This window comes from Amblyomma maculatum, chromosome 3 (assembly GCF_055883805.1).
Source record: "Amblyomma maculatum isolate TAMU_Amacu chromosome 3, ASM5588380v1, whole genome shotgun sequence".
Taxonomy (NCBI): domain Eukaryota; kingdom Metazoa; phylum Arthropoda; class Arachnida; order Ixodida; family Ixodidae; genus Amblyomma; species Amblyomma maculatum.
In genome coordinates, this window is record NC_139346.1 from 90,772,046 (window position 1) to 90,791,281 (window position 19,236).

Here is a 19,236-nt window from a genome sequence, read left to right on the forward strand (position 1 = left end):
ATGCATGTTTGCAAGACCAGGATGCTGCTGGGACACCTTTCAATTATAAGGCAACTTTAGAATATTGGAAGATACTGTTCCTCCACCCCTCCCCTACGGCGTCTCTTATAGCCCGAGTCACTTTGGGGACGCTAAACCCCAAAACCAAACCAAAGTAAGATACTGTTCTGCACATATGTCTCTGGGAAAGGTCTAAGTTCCAATGTGCAGAGATAAAAGTATACTTGAAGCTGGCATAAAAAACTTGTGGGCTGTGTTTTTGAGAATAGTGTAACTATTGGATCTTACTTTCATGAAAGCATTATTATAAATGGTCTCAGCTTCAGAGAGGAAGCAAATTTTTGCTTCTGATGTTTTTCCTGCGCTGAAAACTTGAACGCAGGGACCTCATCATCGCTCACTTCTGGGCTTCATAAAATCAGCCAACCTTTTTCCATTCATTTAATCATTTATTCAACCTTCATCTCATACCCTACTGATGCCCCGAGGCAATAAATATCGATTAAAAAAAATAACTGCGTAGAAATCCGATAGAACGCATTTTCGATCATTACCAGCAAAGGGCTAGAACCTTGCCGACAAAGGATCTGCGGATATATTGATTGTTATTGTGAAGATTACAAAATATCTTAAAAAATAGCATCAAAATAACTTTTCTCAGAAAATGTGCGAAAGTTCTGTTTATATCTAACACGAATAGCAAACATGCCCTTCATTTTAGTCCAGTCTTATTCGGATCTTCAGGTTTAATCAAATCTTATTGGAGTCTAAGCGTTCCCTAGCCGATAAGACGCTTGTACGAAACGAACTAGATAGGAATAAGACAGAAACTGAAGACTGAAATAAGACTGAAACCTCTAGACTGCCTTGAGAAGTCTTATCCCAATCTAAAAGTCAGTCCAATATGGCTGCCCGCTTGGTCCGCCTCGAGATGCTCGCCGACTCCTTGTTGTGCCGCCAACGTGTGTTCCGTGGCAGGACGAATTCTCTCGATACGTTCAGCGAGGAGCAGCTGTAACGACGTTTATGCTTCGGTCAGTGCGGCATTCTATTAATTGCTATTCGCCCAGAAGTCGAACACCCAAGGCGTCGTAGCGGCGTTTCTTCAGGAGTAACTGCATCAACAGGCGGGCATCAACCTGCATTTTGCAAGCTGTGCTATTCAAAGTAGATATTCCAAGACAATGGCAACACATTATTCACCAAAACCACTTAAGTATATATTAATAACTTCCATTGTTTCGCAGCAACTTATAATTAAAGCTGGAACCATGCAGGAATATCCTTACAAAAAAAAGTTACCAAAGAATAAGGAGGGATATATGTTGTCATTTCTGCTCAAATATGAAGTACTTACCAATAACTGCATTGACTCTTACTGGGTCAAGTGCCTCTTTTATAGGGTCATCCTTCTTTGAGTTGGCCCCTTTTCCATAAAGGAACTCTCCTCTCAATTCTTCTATGGTAAAAACACTCTTCAAAAGGTGCCCGCAAATTTTTCTGCCGCTGTTGGGCAGTGTGCATGAAGGCGGCTCATCCACGGACTTTTCCACCATCACACCGCCTCCAATGTTGACCTACAGTAATATAAAGAGGAGCAAAAATAAAAAAAACACACTTACACGAAACCATATTTACCATTCCAAGTGATATAGCAGTCCATACTTGCAACTGATCAAAAACAATTTATCATCTTGTACAACATTACTTGGAATAAAGCATTGAAGGACTGCATTATTAAAATGTACATCAATTGTCAACTTTTAGCAAGCTCCAAACAAAAAGAACCAGCTTACCACAAGTATTTTGCAAATAAGCCAATTGAGGGAAGAGGTTAATTGAGGCTTCAATATCTGACTTAAACATCCTTCTGTAGGTAAAAAATAAGTTCAATTTTTAGTTAACAATGATATATCAATGAAAGAATGCCGAAATATATTTGCAAAACTGAGGAGCGTCTGACATGCTGCCACAGTTGACTTCCTTTTCCTAGAGTTGTACTTAATTAGTTTATGCACAAAATTAAAAAAAAATGAAAGCTAGGAATATATTCTAAAGCAGTAGCACAATAGGGATAGTTATCACGTGCCATTGTGTTGTCAATGCTTTGCTAGGCCACTTAAAACGCTTTCGCATGCACACCAAAAAGTGATACCTCTCTGCCGCCTGCTAGCAAAGTGCTGCTTGCTGTTATCGATCGCTTGGCACAGTTACTCAGTTACAAAAAGTAAGGCAATTATCTAAAGGAATGATTAAGTGCCATCAAATTTAGTGTCAGCTTCCACACCTGTTCAGAGGTGGTTGCTTTGCTGCTCTCAATGTACTGACCCAGTAGTTCTCCGCAAGCTTACCGAACTTAGAGTGACAACAAAACGATAACATAAAAAGTGGATATTCAAAAACCTGTACTAGCATCTCTGTCTGATGGCTCCACCACTTAGCTTTCCTGAATTTTTAAAAGGTGAGTGCGCTTCCTCTTACAGGCACAGCACCAAGTATGAGCATATAAACTGCTACCAGCAAAATTTATGGAAAGCAAATCCCCTGAATGAAATTCATGTAGTATTATTATCAGTGGGTGCCTTTACACATTCCAGGCAACTTCGTTCTGTACATACACATTCCTTCAAGCTCACAAAGCAGAAAAGATATGGAGCAGAGCATGCGGGCCCTTTATTAGAGTGATATGACTGCTGAAGTTCATGGCACAGTCGTACCCACCACAGGTACAGAACTCACTCAGTTAGATCTGTGTAGTCTTTGTCCAGACTGGTTCTTTGACCCCAGTATGAACTGAATTTTATCTTTTAAGAATCGTTGAGTAATTCTGGCAGCCTAAACCTTTTGTTTGTGGCAGGTGCAGCACATAGTGCAACAGAGGGTGGACAATGCTACGGAGGGCACCTATAAAAATGCTTTGACTGTGAATATGTAATTATTTATGGTCTATTCTGCATCATACTCTGTCGCTTATTAAATATTACTTATTGTGTTATTTCAACACCACTGTCGCTGATCTGAAAACCTATGGTTATAATGCCACAACCGCCTTACCTCACTATTACTTCTCTACCTGTATTCAGTGTGAACCAAAGAGCCTTTGCACCCTATAGGTAGCATGCCCAACTTGCAATCTGAAGGTCCTGTGGTAGATACTCACACCAACCAAATATTAAACTCAAATACACTGTTGTTTCACTTAGTGGTCTGAGCCCCTGCTACTGCAGCTGAGCATGATGCATTAACTTTGACGTGCCCAGGGCCATTTGTATTCAACTGTCTAGCCTGCTCTTCTGCTCAGTGTAAGATGCAACATGCATGACAGCCAGCAAATGGCATGTCTTATAGCGCATGCTACACTTTAATAATACATCACCAGAAGGCATGCTGTGGGCTATACAAGCATTGCTTTGTGTATCAACTATAAGGTTGCAAGATTTGTTTCGGTGACATTCTCAAAGAGCTACCCACTGCAGCAAAAAACAAACATCAGAAGATGAACAATAACACCAAAGTTTGGGCCAGTTGGTAATGATCCATATTCAAACCCATTCGCAGCACGAATAAAACAACGACAGCAAGAAAACACACACGACAGGACGAATGCTGCACTTCCAGCTAAAGTTTATTATGAAAAACCCAAGCTTAAGTACATAGCTACTATCACCTTCTGACAGTCAAACATGTGTGTCTAAAAAAGCCACTTCATTATCATGTAGATAGAGGGATGGGGTGCTGACACATTGATCGCCTGCTTTTCTAATGTGATATGCCTCAATAATTTCTCTTTCTACCTGATCCCTTCCCCGCCCAAGAAACTTAGTTTTCCGAAAAATGGGTTTGCACTTACAGTCTCGGCAGTGAATTGCGAGATTGCTGCCTTTTCCTTCTCTCACCTGATCGTGGTGTTCTTTTGCTCTCTGATTAAAACAGCGTCCAGTTTGACCTATGTACACACGATTACAGGTGAGTGGAATGCTGTACACTATCTTAGTAGTGCACCGAGTGAACCAAAGATGGTGCTTGATCGAACAAATCGGCTTTTCTTTTCTCACCAACATAGGACAAATTTTTGAAAGCTTACTCGGCGCAGAAAAGACCACGTTTACATCATATCTTTTGGCAACTTTCTTAAGATTGTGAGATAATTTATGAAGGTACGGAATTACTTGAGTGACCTGCCTCTGATCTTGCTTATCTTTCTTTTTAATACCCTTTTTCTTCTGAAGCAGGCTCTCTGCAACTGCAGATAAAGTACCAGGAGGAAAGCCAGACATACGCAATCGCTCTGTTTGCATTTTGACACTTTCGGGCATTAGATGCGTACACGATTTTTCTAAGGCGGAATTGAGGCAATTCATGGCAATTGCTCGTTTGATTATTTTAGAATGAGCGCTACTATAGGGGAGGAGTGCCTTTTGTGATCTTGGATTGTACATCCAACATATGTGTCCTTCTAAAAATGAAATTCTTAGGTCAAGAAACTGTATGCTATTGTCATGTGGGAGCTCATGGGTAAACTTTAAACCATTTGAGACCGACCTGAATGAGTCAAGAACGTCAGCAACAGCCTCGTCAATAGATGAATTGTGCGGCTTGTCCATTATCACTAGATAGTCGTCTACCTACCTAAAAATACGCACGTAAGGAAGCGAGTTTAACAAACTCTTGTCAACGCGAGATAAAAATATGTCACACAGGACTGGCGCCACACACGAGCCAATGCAGATACCTGCTTTTTGCGTGTAAAACCTGTTGTTAAAATTAATGGCAGTGGATTGTAGATAAAACTCTAATAGGGTTAAGAAACGGTCGCTACTTACACCCGACAAGTTTTGAAAAGGCACTTCTCCCGACTCATCAATTACCGACCTTACAGCCTTAAACAAATGTTCGTGCGGTATGGAATAATACAAATCTTCAATGTCAGTAGAGAATCCAAAGGTGGCTGATGTGGTGCTGCCGAGCCCTTGCTTCAGTTCTTCAACGATCTGGTGCGACCTCCTGACGAGGAAGAAAGAAAGAGAAATTAGAACAGGTAGAAAGAGAAATTATTGAGGCATATCACATTAGAAAAGCAGGCGATCAATGTGTCAGCACCCCATCCCTCTATCTACATGATAATGAAGTGGCTTTTTTAGACACACATGTTTGACTGTCAGAAGGTGATAGTAGCTCTGTACTTAAGCTTGGGTTTTTCATAATAAACTTTAGTTGGAAGTGCAGCATTCGTCCTGTCGTGTGTGTTTTCTTGCTGTCGTTGTTTTATTCGTGCTGCGAATGGGTTTGAATATGGATCATTACCAACTGGCCCAAACCTCGGTGTTATTGCACAGTATTCTTCTACACTGGGCTCTTTCCTTTCCCACCAAGCGAGGCAGAGCCCCATTGTCACATGTGTGAATTTAATCGCTGTGACCACCTGCCAGTGCCGGACTCTTTCTTTCTGCATCAAGCAAGGGGTGGTTCCCTTGGAAGTTCAAGCATTACTAGGTGTTGTGTCGCCGTCCCTGGGCCACGCAAGAAGATTGTGTAGAATACTCAAGTCCGAAGGTTGGCGCCAGATTAATCTGTATGAAGACTGGCTTCGTGTGCTTGTCCAGGAAGGAAAGGATCCATGCGGAGCGGCGAGAATGTTCCGCGATTACAAAAAACTGGCAGCACAAAGTACAGAGTTCTTGTGGCATCGAGTTCGAGTTTCCCTACCGAAAAGGAGGAGCAACCACACTGCACCCAGCAAGGTCGACGTCATGGATGACATCGAGCTCTCGGATGAAATTCGCGGCATCCTTGAAAAAGGGCCAAAATTCTGCTTTGAACCCGCTGCAGGGAAGCCGGAACTCCTGGCCATGGCTCGACGTATAGCAGGAAAAGCAAAGGAGCGAGACAAGGACAGAGCCGTTTGGGATGGAGCCGAAGCTGTGGCAAACAACGCGAGTCACTGTTCTAAGCGCTTGCCTCAGCAACGAAAGGTGGTCAGCTACTTAAAACAGCATGGCTTAATGGTAGTCCAGTCTGACAAAGAGGGTGGGTTTGTGGTGCTACAGGAAGGAGCGTATGAGCAGAAAGCCATTCAAGCTGTAGAGAAGAATTTCAAGAAAACTAACTTCAAGAAGAGAATACAAAAGACCACAGCAATAAGGATGCTCCAGGATCTACACCTTGATTCGCTTGCAAAGAGTGTGAAGAATTCGGAAAGTTGCACACTAGGAGCATTCTTCTCATGCAAAACGCACAAGCCTGATTTCCCATTCAGAGTGATAGTATCGGAGAAGGGTAGTTGGCAGTCGGTTATAGGAAAGTTTCTCCAAAAGCAGCTGTCGACATTGAAGACAGAAGACCCCTTCCTCGTCAGGAGCTCGCACCAGATCGTTGAAGAACTGAAGCAAGGGCTCGGCAGCACCACATCAGCCACCTTTGGATTCTCTATTGACATTGAAGATTTGTATTATTCCATACCGCACGAACATTTGTTTAAGGCTGTAAGGTTGGTAATTGATGAGTCGGGAGAAGTGCCTTTTCAAAACTTGTCGGGTGTAAGTAGCGACCGTTTCTTAACCCTATTAGAGTTTTATCTACAATCCACTGCCATTAATTTTAACAACAGGTTTTACACGCAAAAAGCAGGTATTTGCATTGGCTCGTGTGTGGCGCCAGTTCTGTGTGACATATTTTTATCTCGCGTTGACAAGAGTTTGTTAAACTCGCTTCCTGACGTGCGTATTTTTAGGTATGTAGACGACTATCTAGTGATAATGGACAAGCCGCACAATTCATCTATTGACGAGGCTGTTGCTGACGTTCTTGACTCATTCAGGTCGGTCTCAAATGGTTTAAAGTTTACCAAAGAGCTCCCACGTGACAATAGCATACAGTTTCTTGACCTAAGAATTTCATTTTTAGAAGGACACATATGTTGGATGTACAAGCCAAGATCACAAAAGGCACTCCTCCCCTATAGTAGCGCTCATTCTGAAATAATCAAACGAGCAATTGCCACGAATTGCCTCAATTCCGCCTTAGAAAAATCGTGTACGCATCTAATGTCCGAAAGTGTCAAAATGCAAACAGAGCGATTGCGTATGTCTGGCTTTCCTCCTGGTACTTTATCTGCAGTTGCAGAGAGCCTGCTTCAGAAGAAAAAGGGTATTAAAAAGAAAGATAAGCAAGATCAGAGGCAGGTCACTCAAGTAATTCCGTACCTTCATAAATTATCTCACAATCTTAAGAAAGTTGCCAAAAGATATGATGTAAACGTGGTCTTTTCTGCGCCGAGTAAGCTTTCAAAAATTTGTCCTATGATGGTGAGAAAAGAAAAGCCGATTTGTTCGATCAAGCACCATCTTTGGTTCACTCGGTGCACTACTAAGATAGTGTACAGCATTCCACTCACCTGTAATCGTGTGTACATAGGTCAAACTGGACGCTGTTTTAATCAGAGAGCAAAAGAACACCACGATCAGGTGAAAGAAGGAAAAGGCAGCAACCTCGCAATTTTACTGCCGAGACTGTAAGTGCAAACCCATTTTTCGGAAAACTAAGTTTCTTGGGCGGGGAAGGGATCAGGTAGAAAGAGAAATTATTGAGGCATATCACATTAGAAAAGCAGGCGATCAATGTGTCAGCACCCCATCCCTCTATCTACATGATAATGAAGTGGCTTTTTTAGACACACATCTTTGACTGTCAGAAGGTGATAGTAGCTCTGTACTTAAGCTTGGGTTTTACATAATAAACTTTAGTTGGAAGTGCAGCATTCGTCCTGTCGTGTGTGTTTTCTTGCTGTCGTTGTTTTATTCGTGCTGCGAATGGGTTTGAAAGAAGATGAACAATTTCAACAGTAAACTGTCAAGCCACCGGACGATGTAGCGAATTTTTGCCAGCTCTTGCATATACTTAGCATTTTTGTCCTTAAAGGCCCACTGTCCTCCCTCCGGTCGAAAATATTTTCTTCCCCGGTGACTGTGAGACTTCGCCCCTAGAACGCAAGGCCGCAAAATGTTTTTGAAAAGAGTAACTAATAACGCAGTTACAGCCACCGCAATCACCCGATTCTGTCATGCTTCTCTCCTTCCGTTCCCTCGCAAAGGTTTTTCACTCTCCTGCCCGAGGTCGTCTAGCCTCCGCAAGACAAATTCCCCTTCCTCCTCCGCATTTGGCGGGAGGTGGGGCGTGGCACTCCGCAAGCGCGAAAAAAAGAAAAGAAAACACGGCCGAGCGAGCGCGCGCCGCTGGATTCAGTCTGGCCGTGGCGAGAGAAGAGCGCGCAGCGAGCGGTAGACACCCATCCTTCTCCCGTCAGTCAGCGAGACGGACCAATAAACGTCGTTCGCGGTACGTACGTCATTACTGTGGCCGTCGGGCCAGCGCAGGAAACGGGGAAGCTGGCTTCCCAAAGGAGAGCATGAGAGAGCTTTGAATTGTATTTTCGATGCTTTGCGGCGCGCGTGTCACTGTAACATTTTGCACAGACTATCTCCGGTACATGATCGAAACACTGGGCTCATTTGCTTAAAAGGGCTTTCCCTGGACAGTGGCCCTTTAAGAGCACACTACAATTAGTACATTTCAAAAGAACAAATAGTTACCTTCTCTGCCTCTACTTCCAGAGCTGTTTCCAGTTTCCCGGCTATCTTTCTTAATCTTTTGACTATCTTGTACGAATATACTAATTGCACCTGATTCAAGTGAATAAGGCTGACGCCTTAACCATGCTCTACAGTTTGAAAGGTAGCCAGAACAGGAGTATGAAGAATGGCGCTAATCTTTATCTGAAACTGCAACTTGTGTTTGTTGTTTTCTAGATCAGCACAATGGCAGTGATCAAGACGATGCAAACCTAAACGTACAGGTTGCAAGTGGGCGGTTTAACTAGTTGTCTTTCAGGGCACTTATAGGTGATCAATTAAATGATAACGAAATCTAGAAGTGAGCAGCGAGGCAAGAATAGTATATGAAGCATTTCATGCCTCACTTAAAGTCGATTTACATGATGGGCCAAATCACGAAATTCTAGAGCGGACGAAGCGTCACGTGACTTATGCTAGCAGCCCTGCAATGACCACGCATTTCCTCTCGCAGATTCTGGTTAAGAAATGCTGCGTTTCCAATGAAGCTACATTTTTCAGTGCAGCAACAAAAACCTGCGGAAGAAACTATACGAGAAAAAAGAGGAAACCAGCCTTTGTCCTTGCTATGAGTAAAGCGGCCTATAGACATTACGCACTAGTGCTGGCATGTAGCGACCGCCGCGCGCTTTTCTGCCGTGTTTGATGGTAGTTGTATTGAGAAGCGGTATATTATAGGGTTGTGTGGCTACTGAATTAATGTTCGTTGTTGCCGATAATGGTGTCATACTGCTGTGTCTCTTGCTCTATGCAAAACTGAAATAAGATTTTTTCTTGTAGCCTTATGTTAATCTGCTGTCACATGTTTCTCTCGCTTAAAGGGCCCCTGAAACGCCATTTACGGCCGTATTTTGATGCTACATGTGTTTAGAGGTGGTCTTAGTGAGCATCGAGATCACATTCAAAAAGCTCTGCGTGTTAGCTGTAATTTACAAATAATTTTGGAAAATTGCCGCTCGCAGCCGATTTGGGCGACACACCACCGTGCGTTTTCAGCCGCCCAGCCCATGCGACGTCATTGGGGTTAGCGTTATCATTGGCCATGGCCATATGACGTCACGTGTAATTTTTGCAATTATAGATTTTAAAATTAGCACTATTCTTCCTGAAAGAAGTATTTTATTCGTTAGTTATTATTGTACATTAAAGAAAGGTAAGAATTCTGCGCGCATCTTGATAGAAGCGGAACACTTCCGGCCGAGAGAGATCCGTCTGCTCGCAAAAGCACGTGTTGCCCGGTTGTCAGTCTTGAAATCTCGCGATCTCAACTGCTGCTGCTTTTTTTCTGGTCTGCAATGGACCACCATTGCTGTGTAGTTGGCTGTAAAGCCGAGGACAGGAAAGATGTTATAATGCGACATCGTGTCCCTACAAAGCAAGGTGTCACGCGGGAAAGCTGGCTCCAACGCGTCGGGCTGTCATCGTCGGACAAGCGCCAGGAGCTCAGAGTTTGTGGCCGCCACTTTTCCCGTGACGCATACCAGTATAATCCCAGTTTGGCGCAGCAAACTGACCTCAACATATGAGACGTCAACGCCTCAAGTCCGACGCTTTGCCGACGCAGTTTCTCCCTGGAATGGTAAGTTTTCTGGGTTGCGAGTTATTGTGGAAACACGCGTAGCATGGCTCGGAGTCTCGCATGGAAGTGCATGAAGCCTAGCGCAAGTTTTGCAGGCGCAGATTCCTTGCGCGCAAACCGCTCTTGCGAGAAGACCACAACAAGTTAAGGCGCTGAAAAAGTATGAAAGGGAGCTCTCGCCCTGCGGCGCGCGGATAAGGGGAAAAAAAAAAAAAAAAAAAAAGATAAGGCGACCTGCGCACATGGAACCATGAATTAACATACACTAACGTGTACGCGATCACAACAATCGCAGTATAATTTGCCTGGGTGGTGCAGTAGGTTAGGGTGGTCGACTGCTGTGCCCAAGGCACAGCGGCCGCTTTTCGACGGAAGCGCAAGCAAGGTGCCCGCGTACCGGTGCGGACAAAAGTAAACGGAGCACGCTTTTTCTTCATTTTTCACTCGGTGCATATTTGAAACTGGTAGTCGTGGGATGCGTGGACCGGTAGTAGACGCAAGTGCCCTTTCACGGACAAATATTTCCTGATCTCCAGTGAGGAAGGCAATTTGACTGAAAAAGCCTAGCTGCTCCGTTTACTTACGTCCGCACCTGTACATGTGCTGTGCGATGTCACTCAGTGCTGTGCGGCGCCTCGTCTGAGTCGAATTTGGGGCGTTGAACCCCATAAACCAAGCCTGACTTGTAATAAAAAAATACCAGCACACTAATAACAATACAGATCAACTGCTTCCCCCCCTCCCCCACACCCCATCCACCTAAAGATATGCTTATTTTACAGTGCGTTTAGTCTGCTCTTGATCTTTGCCTTTTAACACCTGTATATGCATGTCTTTCTCATTCATGAAGCGGAAAATTGAAGGGGAAATTGGCTCGTTATGATACAATTAATGAAAGGAGCCAACAGTCGAGTCCAAGGTAAATGTAGGTTTTTTTTAAATACTTTTGTGGTGATATTGATCAGAATTAGTCCTGTAACGATTTTAGGCAGAAAGATGATTAAATACCAAGTGGAAGGAAAAATAACATGTGGTATATAGATAAAAAAAAAAGAAGGTATCCCCTATGACCTTGCACTTGCAGACTTTTGTCTCCTTTCATTCTCATTCATGTGCAGAATAATAAAACTGCCATTAACACAATGTTGATTACGCACAAATTTCCTTTCTTTTCCTAGCATGGCAAACCATCATCGCCAGGAAGCCCGAAAGACCTCAGCACTACACAGGTTTCCTTTGGACAGGTTAGTACTGTTATCATGGTATTAATAACAATGTATATATACTTTTATATTTATATTTATGAATATTTAGGCCACATATATAACTTTGGAATATGTTGCACGCATATATGATGGCTCTATTGCTAGAAGCTATATAAACTAGCACAACTGTTGCTATGTCATTATGCTTTCATGCAGTTAGTTACGTGTTCAACCATTGCTTCAGGCACCTACCGGAGGTGATCCAAATACCACAGCTCTTCCTGTAGAGGTGAGAATATTTTGGATAGTTCATTTTGTCCAGTGGATGATGCAAGTGTTTTGACATATGTACACACTTAATTTTCAACTGTACTGAACAGCTTTGTATTATATTGCATATGATGGCTCTATTGCCCGAGTAAGTAAGCTATGCAAATTAGTGCAAATGTTATGTCTGCTTCCATGCACAAGCTCGATCATCGCTTGAGGCACCTTCTGGAAGCAATTAAAATGTAGCTCTTCCTGTATAGATGAGATTATTTTGGAGTTCAAATAATTAATTTTGTTTAGTGGATGATGCAAGGCTTTGGTGTGCACTGGCACACCAAAAAAAGAAACTCGGAGCATATATATTAACTGGATTAACATGGGAGACCCGACGTTCAAAAATAATGAGCTGCTGGATTGGTTCATGGAACAGTGTATTAGTCGACTGTCCTGCACTGTGTCTTTTGTTTGTGCTGCTAACATGCCTCCAAATTTTTCAGGGCTCTTGAAACTCCACAGACTACAGCTTGTCTGTGCAAATTTTTTAGTCATATCAGTTCTCCACTTTCAGAATATTTGTGTATGTGTAGCAAGTTGACAATGTTTGCATTTTGTTACGGGCAGTTCTCTTACAGCACCTGAAAATGAAAGCATGAAAAATTTCAAATCTGCAACCATCATTATAATTATGAATATCTGTCTGCAGGAAGAATCACCAGCGGGGCCTTCAACTACTCGCACGCATACTGTGGCAACACAATGTGGGAGTGCCATTCTGTTGGTAAGTCATTATTGATAAAGATGTTGTACTGTTGTGAAAATGTATTAAAGAGCTATATGATTGATTACATTAAACGTAGATGGGGTGCTTGCGAATAATTTTAAATATATGAAATTTTTCCAGGCACACAGGTGTCTATTGGATTTAAATCTCTAGTCAGCACCAAGGTTTAAACAGAGATGCCTGCCACCAGAGAAGTCGGTGGCAGGCTGCTATCACTGGCCAGTTACTGCTATCACTGGCCGCTCGTTAGAACTTCTTTCATCCACTTTTGTGCATTTGCTGGCTATGGCAGGCAAGAAAATTTGTCATTTAAGCACTGTTCATTAGGCAAAAAAAAAAAAGAAAACTTGACGAAATACGTCACCTATGTGTCACATATTCACTCATTCAAACCTGCAAATATACCCTCCCTGTGACACAGTCCATTCGAATGATAGCGTTCATAACTCTCATGCATGGCTTGACATGATTAAGGATGTGGTAATACTCACAATGGGTCAACAAATATTGCCTTGATGAGTCTATAGAGACCATGCCTCATACATACCTTGCACACCACTAATCTCGGACGTGGTGTTAGGTTATTCACAGTTGCGTCAGGTAGCAAAAGGGCAATTTTTCCTTACATAATATGGTCATGCTGTGTCTGCCTAGTGTACATTAGTGCTGTCTTTAGAGCTACTACGGAGCCATCACATGCACTTTGAAGTTTAATTTTGCACAAATATTTGAACAAGTCACTAAGATGCACAAGGATATTTGATTCTGTTGTGAAAAAAATATAAGTTGCGTAGCCCTAAAGTGTACCTAATTTGCCATGGCATTTTTCTGTTCCCTGTTGATAGAATGAAAAAAAAAATGCATACCTACTATAAACTTTGACAGCAGCTTTATTTAGCACATTTTACAGCCAAGACATTCCGAGATGAACATCCACGGCTGCTACGTATTAGTTCATAATATTAACAATCACACGGCACCAATCGCTGACATCACTGCACTTCTTTTTCAGCGACCATCAGGATGAAACGGCCCAGTCAGCGATTGAGGAACCCCTCTACAAAGAGCGAAAATTCCTTGTGTTCGAGGGTTGCCTGCGGCAGCTTCTTGAGACCTGAACAATGTGCGGGCAAACAAGAACCCTTTACTTTAGCATAGCGGGAAGCCTTGTGACTGTGAAGGGGACATGCTCACTGCAGCATTCTTTCCTCTGAAAAAGCCAACCACTGGTTGAAGGAAAAGCAGCAAGAAATGTCCTCCTGGCTGCAGGCATCTTGTTCTCTGGCTGCGGTATAGCTTCAGTTCTTCGGTTCCTGCAATCCATTGGGGTGCAAGGCATCACAGAGAGGACCTACTACAACTACCAACGGGCATACTTGCTACCTGCCAGAAATGAGGTTTGACAATAAGGATATCTCTCATACAACATTCAAGTCAAAGTATATGTCATTAACTCGATAACTAGATGTCGCATCCTTTCATGACAACAACTTGAAGCTACAATGCAACATATAAAACATATAAAATGCAGCATATATGCAACAGCGGAGGCATTGCAGTGCAATGCACCTGCTACTGCACATCTCTGTTGCCTTTGGCTACATGTTTAATAGACCAGCTGCATGCTCTAGTACTGAAGGCATAATTTTTGCAATATTTTTTTTTTTAGTAAATGTGCTGTGAGAAAAGTGAAAAGCAATGCAGCATTTAAAACCTGCCCCCCTCATCCTAATATGCATTAAGGCAATCACATGACTGCAAGTTTGTAGACTCTAAATTGAACATCTCCTTCTTTGCAGCTTTTTCAGCAAAGGCAAGCAGAACTTGCTAGTGAACTTGTAGGGACAACAACAGACCTGGCAGGGGATGGTCGCTGTGACTCGCCAGGCTACAGCGCAAAGTACATGACTTGCAGTGTACTAGCTGTGCAGAATGGAGCCATTTTGCACACTGCACAAGTTCAAGTCGGTGAGGTAATGCGACTCATCCTTTCCGACAACTGAGGTTCCTCCTAACATCACATCCTATCTTACGGCATTTCAACCCTTCTGCTCCAACTTCAGTGCACACGGACGCAAGTGGCATAGGCCTCAGTGCTGTCCTCGTTTAGCGCTATGACGACTGTGAACATGTGATTGCTTACGCCAGTCGGACTCTAAGCAAGACTGAGCACAACTACACCATCACCGAGCAGAAATGTCTCGCGGTTGTTTTCGCCGTGCAGCGGTTTTGCTGCTACCTGTACGGAGAGCCTTTCGTAGTAGTAACCGATCACCATTCCCTATGCTGGCTACTCAATCTCTGTGATCCGTCTAGTCGCCTAGCCCGCTGGGCACTTCGCTTGCAAGAATACGACTACAGCATTTCATACAAAAGTGGCCGACGGCACGCAGATGGAGACTGCCTCTCCTGGTTGCCACCTGCCACGACGGAATGCGACGCGGACAACTTTGATCATTACGTCACTGCTTTATCTCAGAGATTTCCAAATACTCATACCTTTTGAACCGAGGAACACACCGATCAGCATCTGGAGTCGTTCTTAGCTGCTGCTCAAGACCCAACCTCGAACAGCCAGTTTTGCCTATGCCTATGTGATGGCCTGCTATACAAAAACGTTTACTCTCGTGGCTGCTTGCTCCAGGAAAGTGTCTTGTTTTTTTCACCCAGCCCACGACCAACTTGTCATCCCCACTCCCTGTACGGCCGCCGCTACCGGCCAACTCTGCGATTACGATACTTCATTAGATAAGAAGGCTGTGAGAATCCGTTTTGCTACAGACTGTCGGTTAATTGAATATTCTTTTTGGCTTTGTTTAAACCTTGACCTGGCTTAGTATTTTACGCTGTGTTTTTGTGTAACTCTCGCCCTTACTTACTATCTCTGGAATACTTGCTTTGTTATTTTATAGTCTTCTTTATCGCAGCGTTTGTTCATTGTCGGTTTTTTTCTCTTGTCATTTATTGAGTCGTTTTTTATTACTATCATGTCCTGGTGTTTTATTAATTTTTTTATGCAGTGTAATTTGGACTACTACCTATATATGTTCCCATTGTGTGTTAAAAAAGTGACGCATAAATTTATTCCTTGATCACACACCAACACACGCACTTCACTGGTTGACCGGCCTAACTTTTAACTGTGTTCTCAAACCTCATAGAGGGACGACGGGTGACCGTAAAGTGGATCCCGCGCCTCTGTTAATCGTTAAGGCGGGGTCTGTGACAATATAAAACAGAAAAAAACTGCAGGAAAGGTATTACATATGCTAAAAAATTACAAAAATTACAAATAGGTCAATGAGCTGCAAGGATTCATGGGATTTGCCAACTTTGAGAAAAATTTGTGGCACAACCTGCATACTCTAGTGCAGTGAAAAAAACTTCTCCCCCCCCCCCCTCCAAAAGAAATTGCATGAGTGCACTCAATTCTGCTTAGGTGCAGTAATGTGAAACCACTGCGAATTATGTCACACTGCTTAAATTGGTCCGACACTACGCTAGCAAACCTCGGCCGCACTCGTCCAGATGGCGTACGTGTATGCCATATTTACCCAGGTTAAATGAAGGAGTGGTGCAGATAGTACTTCATGAAGATCACAATGTTTGCCGCACAGCTGAACAGTATGTTGTAGTTTGAACTTGATGAAGAGAAGGATGCTTACTGCACAGCATGAGAGTGTGTTGCAAAGTGCATTGCTCGTACCGTAGACTGGGAATGCCTCAGCCCACATAACCAAAGCAGAAGCCAGTGGAGGCCGCTTGGAACCGTCAAAGCCGACAGCCCACCATCACACACCCACGTAACTGGTCGGAATGCTCTGCCCCAAGGCAGATGACCTCTTCCCCTTGGATAAGTGCTCCCTTCTTCTCTCCTTGCAAATTTCATCGTGGTCTTTTTCTGCAAAGCTGTAAATTCTTCAGTTCTGCTCCTTCTATCTGGTGCTCTGTTCTATACTGCCTTTCGTTTTCCTTTGACTATCCTGCACAGATGAATAAAATGTAAACACCAACACTGGAAAAAGCGACCATGAAAAGAAGCCACAGAAGAGGAGATATGCAGATAGAAAAGCGACAGTAAAAACTAGAAACATATTCACAGATCTCAAGGAAGCAAGATAACAAGCCAAGCTGTCAACAAAGTTCAGGCCCCAGAAATTGCAAGAGAACAAGTTAAAAACATCCTTATCAACAGTGCCAAATGAATGAATTATGAAAGAAGCTCCTCGCTCTATAAAATGCCAGAGGGATAAATATTAGAACAGGCAATGACAAGGTCTCCCAGCCCAACTAAGTGATTCCTGCGGTACAGGCTACAAAATGAGAAGCAGTGGCTACCTTAGCTGGCAGAATTTGTGTACATATATTCACTGTGAAAGGAGAGCGATGTAATGCACAGTTAGATACAGCTGATAATCAAGAAATAGGGAATTATGTCCAGGCATGACAGCTGGTGATAGCCGAGACAGCTAAAATAAGGCTTTTAGAGCATCCGCTCTACTTCTCCCGTGCACAAACCTCAAAGTGAATGCAATGTTGACTTTGAACTCTCACGTTGTGCAGCAAACAATGTCATCTTTATAGCTTAGACATGACAGCACTATGCTATTGCCACAACCTATCACACCTCGTAGTAAAACTACAACACACTCTCCTCTGTACAGTAAACATCGCCTCCATCAATTTCTAATTGCAAGACATTTTCGTGCGCTACAATGATCATCGTCTTAATGTTTCATCTACTCCTTCTCCTTCATGAAACTTACGGAAATACACCATGCACATACGCCACCTCACTATAGACGGAGGTTGCAACCGTGCCAGACAGCCTGCCGAGACCATTGAACAAAGAGAAGCCAGACTAGCCCATTGCCAAAAAGCTGAGCAAGAGTGCAAGCGAGCCAAGATCGAAGTGGCAGCAGCAGCTGTGACTGCGGCCAATGGCTAACGCTCATGAAATTTGGTTCAAGGACGGTTGAACCTGCACAACGTTTTGAAAATATGCAGTGCTGCCCCTACATTTTGGCAAACACACCTGAAAGGGACCAGCTATTACTGCAGCTTGGAGATAAGAAATGTAACACTCTGCAAGCGTATTAGACTGGAAATAAATTCAAATTAATAATTCAGATCAGCAAATGCAGGAACAAGAGTTGTGGTTTGATCTGTGCTTCACCTGTATTACTCCACTGCTGGAATGGATGTATTCTGCGATCTGTTGTCATGTATTCACGGCTAGGAGTATCAATAAACAAACCTTCAAGCACTCATTTCATTGTGTCAGTATTGAGCACTCACACACTCGGTATCATTCAAAACACAGAATGCTCGTGCTGCCTCGGCATAAGCATTCTGTGTTTCGATTTTAATTTTTTTTCTATAAAATTCCATTCCAAATAAATGAATGTTTACGGTAGATGCTTAGAAGCATGTGCTCAAGCAGACTTGGCGATGCTCGGCATTGTCCTCCATTCTGGATTGTTTTTGGATGTGTATTTTTTTTTACTAGGATTTGAATTTTCTTCCCAGGCTTTATTTTTCACTAACTAACAGTTCTACACCTTTCTTGCTTAGATATCTACAAGTTCTGGCACTTTAGAGGAATGAGATGTCTGTTCTTAAACAGTGCCACAAAACAGACACTTGACGCAGTGCATAACTTGGCGTTCATAAAATAGCATTCTCTATTTTTCCACCTTAAAAATAAACGCACTTCCATGCACCACTCGAAGCAGTGCGCCTGCACACGTGATAAAGTTTAGAATACAGCATGCAGTGAAGCGACAATCACCTGAGATTAAAGGGGAGGGTGCCTGAATCCCATGTAGCTCGCCGACGGAAATTCACGCCGAACCCGGCAAACGACGCAGGATGGCAGGACCACCCTGTTGCCTTCGCCCAGCCTGCCCCAAATCCACTTGGTAAACAAGCGGTAGGCTATGAAGCGGTGCTGCCTGAAAATACCACGCTTTACAGTAAACGGATCATACACAAAAAAAAAAAAATAATGCGAATCTGTCACCTGACGCTTCCGCACTACCTACTTGTTTACATCTCCGTCTCCATCGATGTTCGCTCCCTCCTCCTCTCGTGCAATGTGCACAGCCCGAAGGACTTCGGGCGTTAGGCACACGCTTTGGAACGCTGGGTGGATCGTAATGCAGCCGCCGTCCTGCTGGCACACCACCAGCACCTCCGGCATGCTGCGGCAGCACACATCTTCTTCAGGTGTGGGCATGCTTTCGCAGCGGCCGCAGCGGCACCTGCGCATAAGTAAAATGTGAAAAGGCCGCGAAGCAAACACGAAATGGCATTTCGTGAAATAAGAAAGTTGTAATAACTTATGTGCAGTGGCGCGTGCGCCACGGAACGCATCATAGTAGGCCGTCGTCTCCGTTGCCAGCGGGTGGTTCAGAAGGGCCAGTCGATGGCGTGCTGCTGTCGTCGCTGTCTAGCGGATCACGAAACGGAGTATAATCATATGGATCAAAGTCCAGCTCGGCAGCGGCTTCACGCAGCCTCGCTTCGAGCTCGGGATCCATGCGATCCATGGCGACCGACACGCGAACCGCCGCTCCGCAAACACGAAGGGGAAAAAATCGGAGCACTACCGGAAGTAAACAAACCGAGAGTCGGTGGCGTCACTTCGTGACGCATTATGGGCGGGGCGTCGGCCCGGACATTTTCTTTTTTTTTGGCCGGCGCATCGGCGTGTATGAGTTGAGGGCTACAGTGACGGGAGAGGAGGAGCGTCATTTTTAATATGGAATATCT

At 43.7% G+C, this 19,236-nt stretch overlaps 1 protein-coding gene across 5 annotated transcripts; it reads right to left on the reverse strand.

Moving 5' to 3' along the window:
* Positions 1-13,334: 13,334 nt before the first annotated feature.
* On the reverse strand, positions 13,335-19,236 carry LOC146195261 (P2X purinoceptor 7-like). 5 transcript variants are annotated; one of them, XR_014705990.1, is made up of 4 exons: positions 18,507-18,774; positions 18,254-18,416; positions 16,266-16,445; positions 13,335-13,775 (listed from the first exon to the last, which is right to left on the reverse strand). XR_014705990.1 is itself a non-coding variant. In XM_084597735.1 (3 exons), the coding sequence occupies exons 2-3, from the start codon at positions 18,698-18,700 to the stop codon at positions 13,607-13,609; spliced, it is 363 nt and encodes a 120-aa protein (XP_084453861.1). In that variant the 5' UTR covers positions 18,701-18,725; positions 18,804-19,236; the 3' UTR covers positions 13,335-13,606. The 5 variants fall into 5 exon arrangements, 2 of the variants coding, with proteins under 2 accessions (XP_084453861.1, XP_084453860.1); XR_014705989.1 differs by having other exon boundaries at positions 16,128-16,445; XR_014705991.1 differs by lacking the exon at positions 18,254-18,416 and having other exon boundaries at positions 16,128-16,445.

What these genes read in the sequence shown, in the direction of transcription:
- LOC146195261 (XM_084597734.1), bottom strand. Translation starts at nt 18,733, where the DNA reads ATGCGCAGGTGCCGCTGCGGCCGCTGCGAAAGCATGCCCACACCTGAA. An exon ending in GGAGACGGAGATGTAAACAA is followed by an intron (nt 18,417 to 18,506) that starts GTAGGTAGTGCG and finishes TGGTATTTTCAG; the next exon opens with GCAGCACCGCTTCATAGCCT.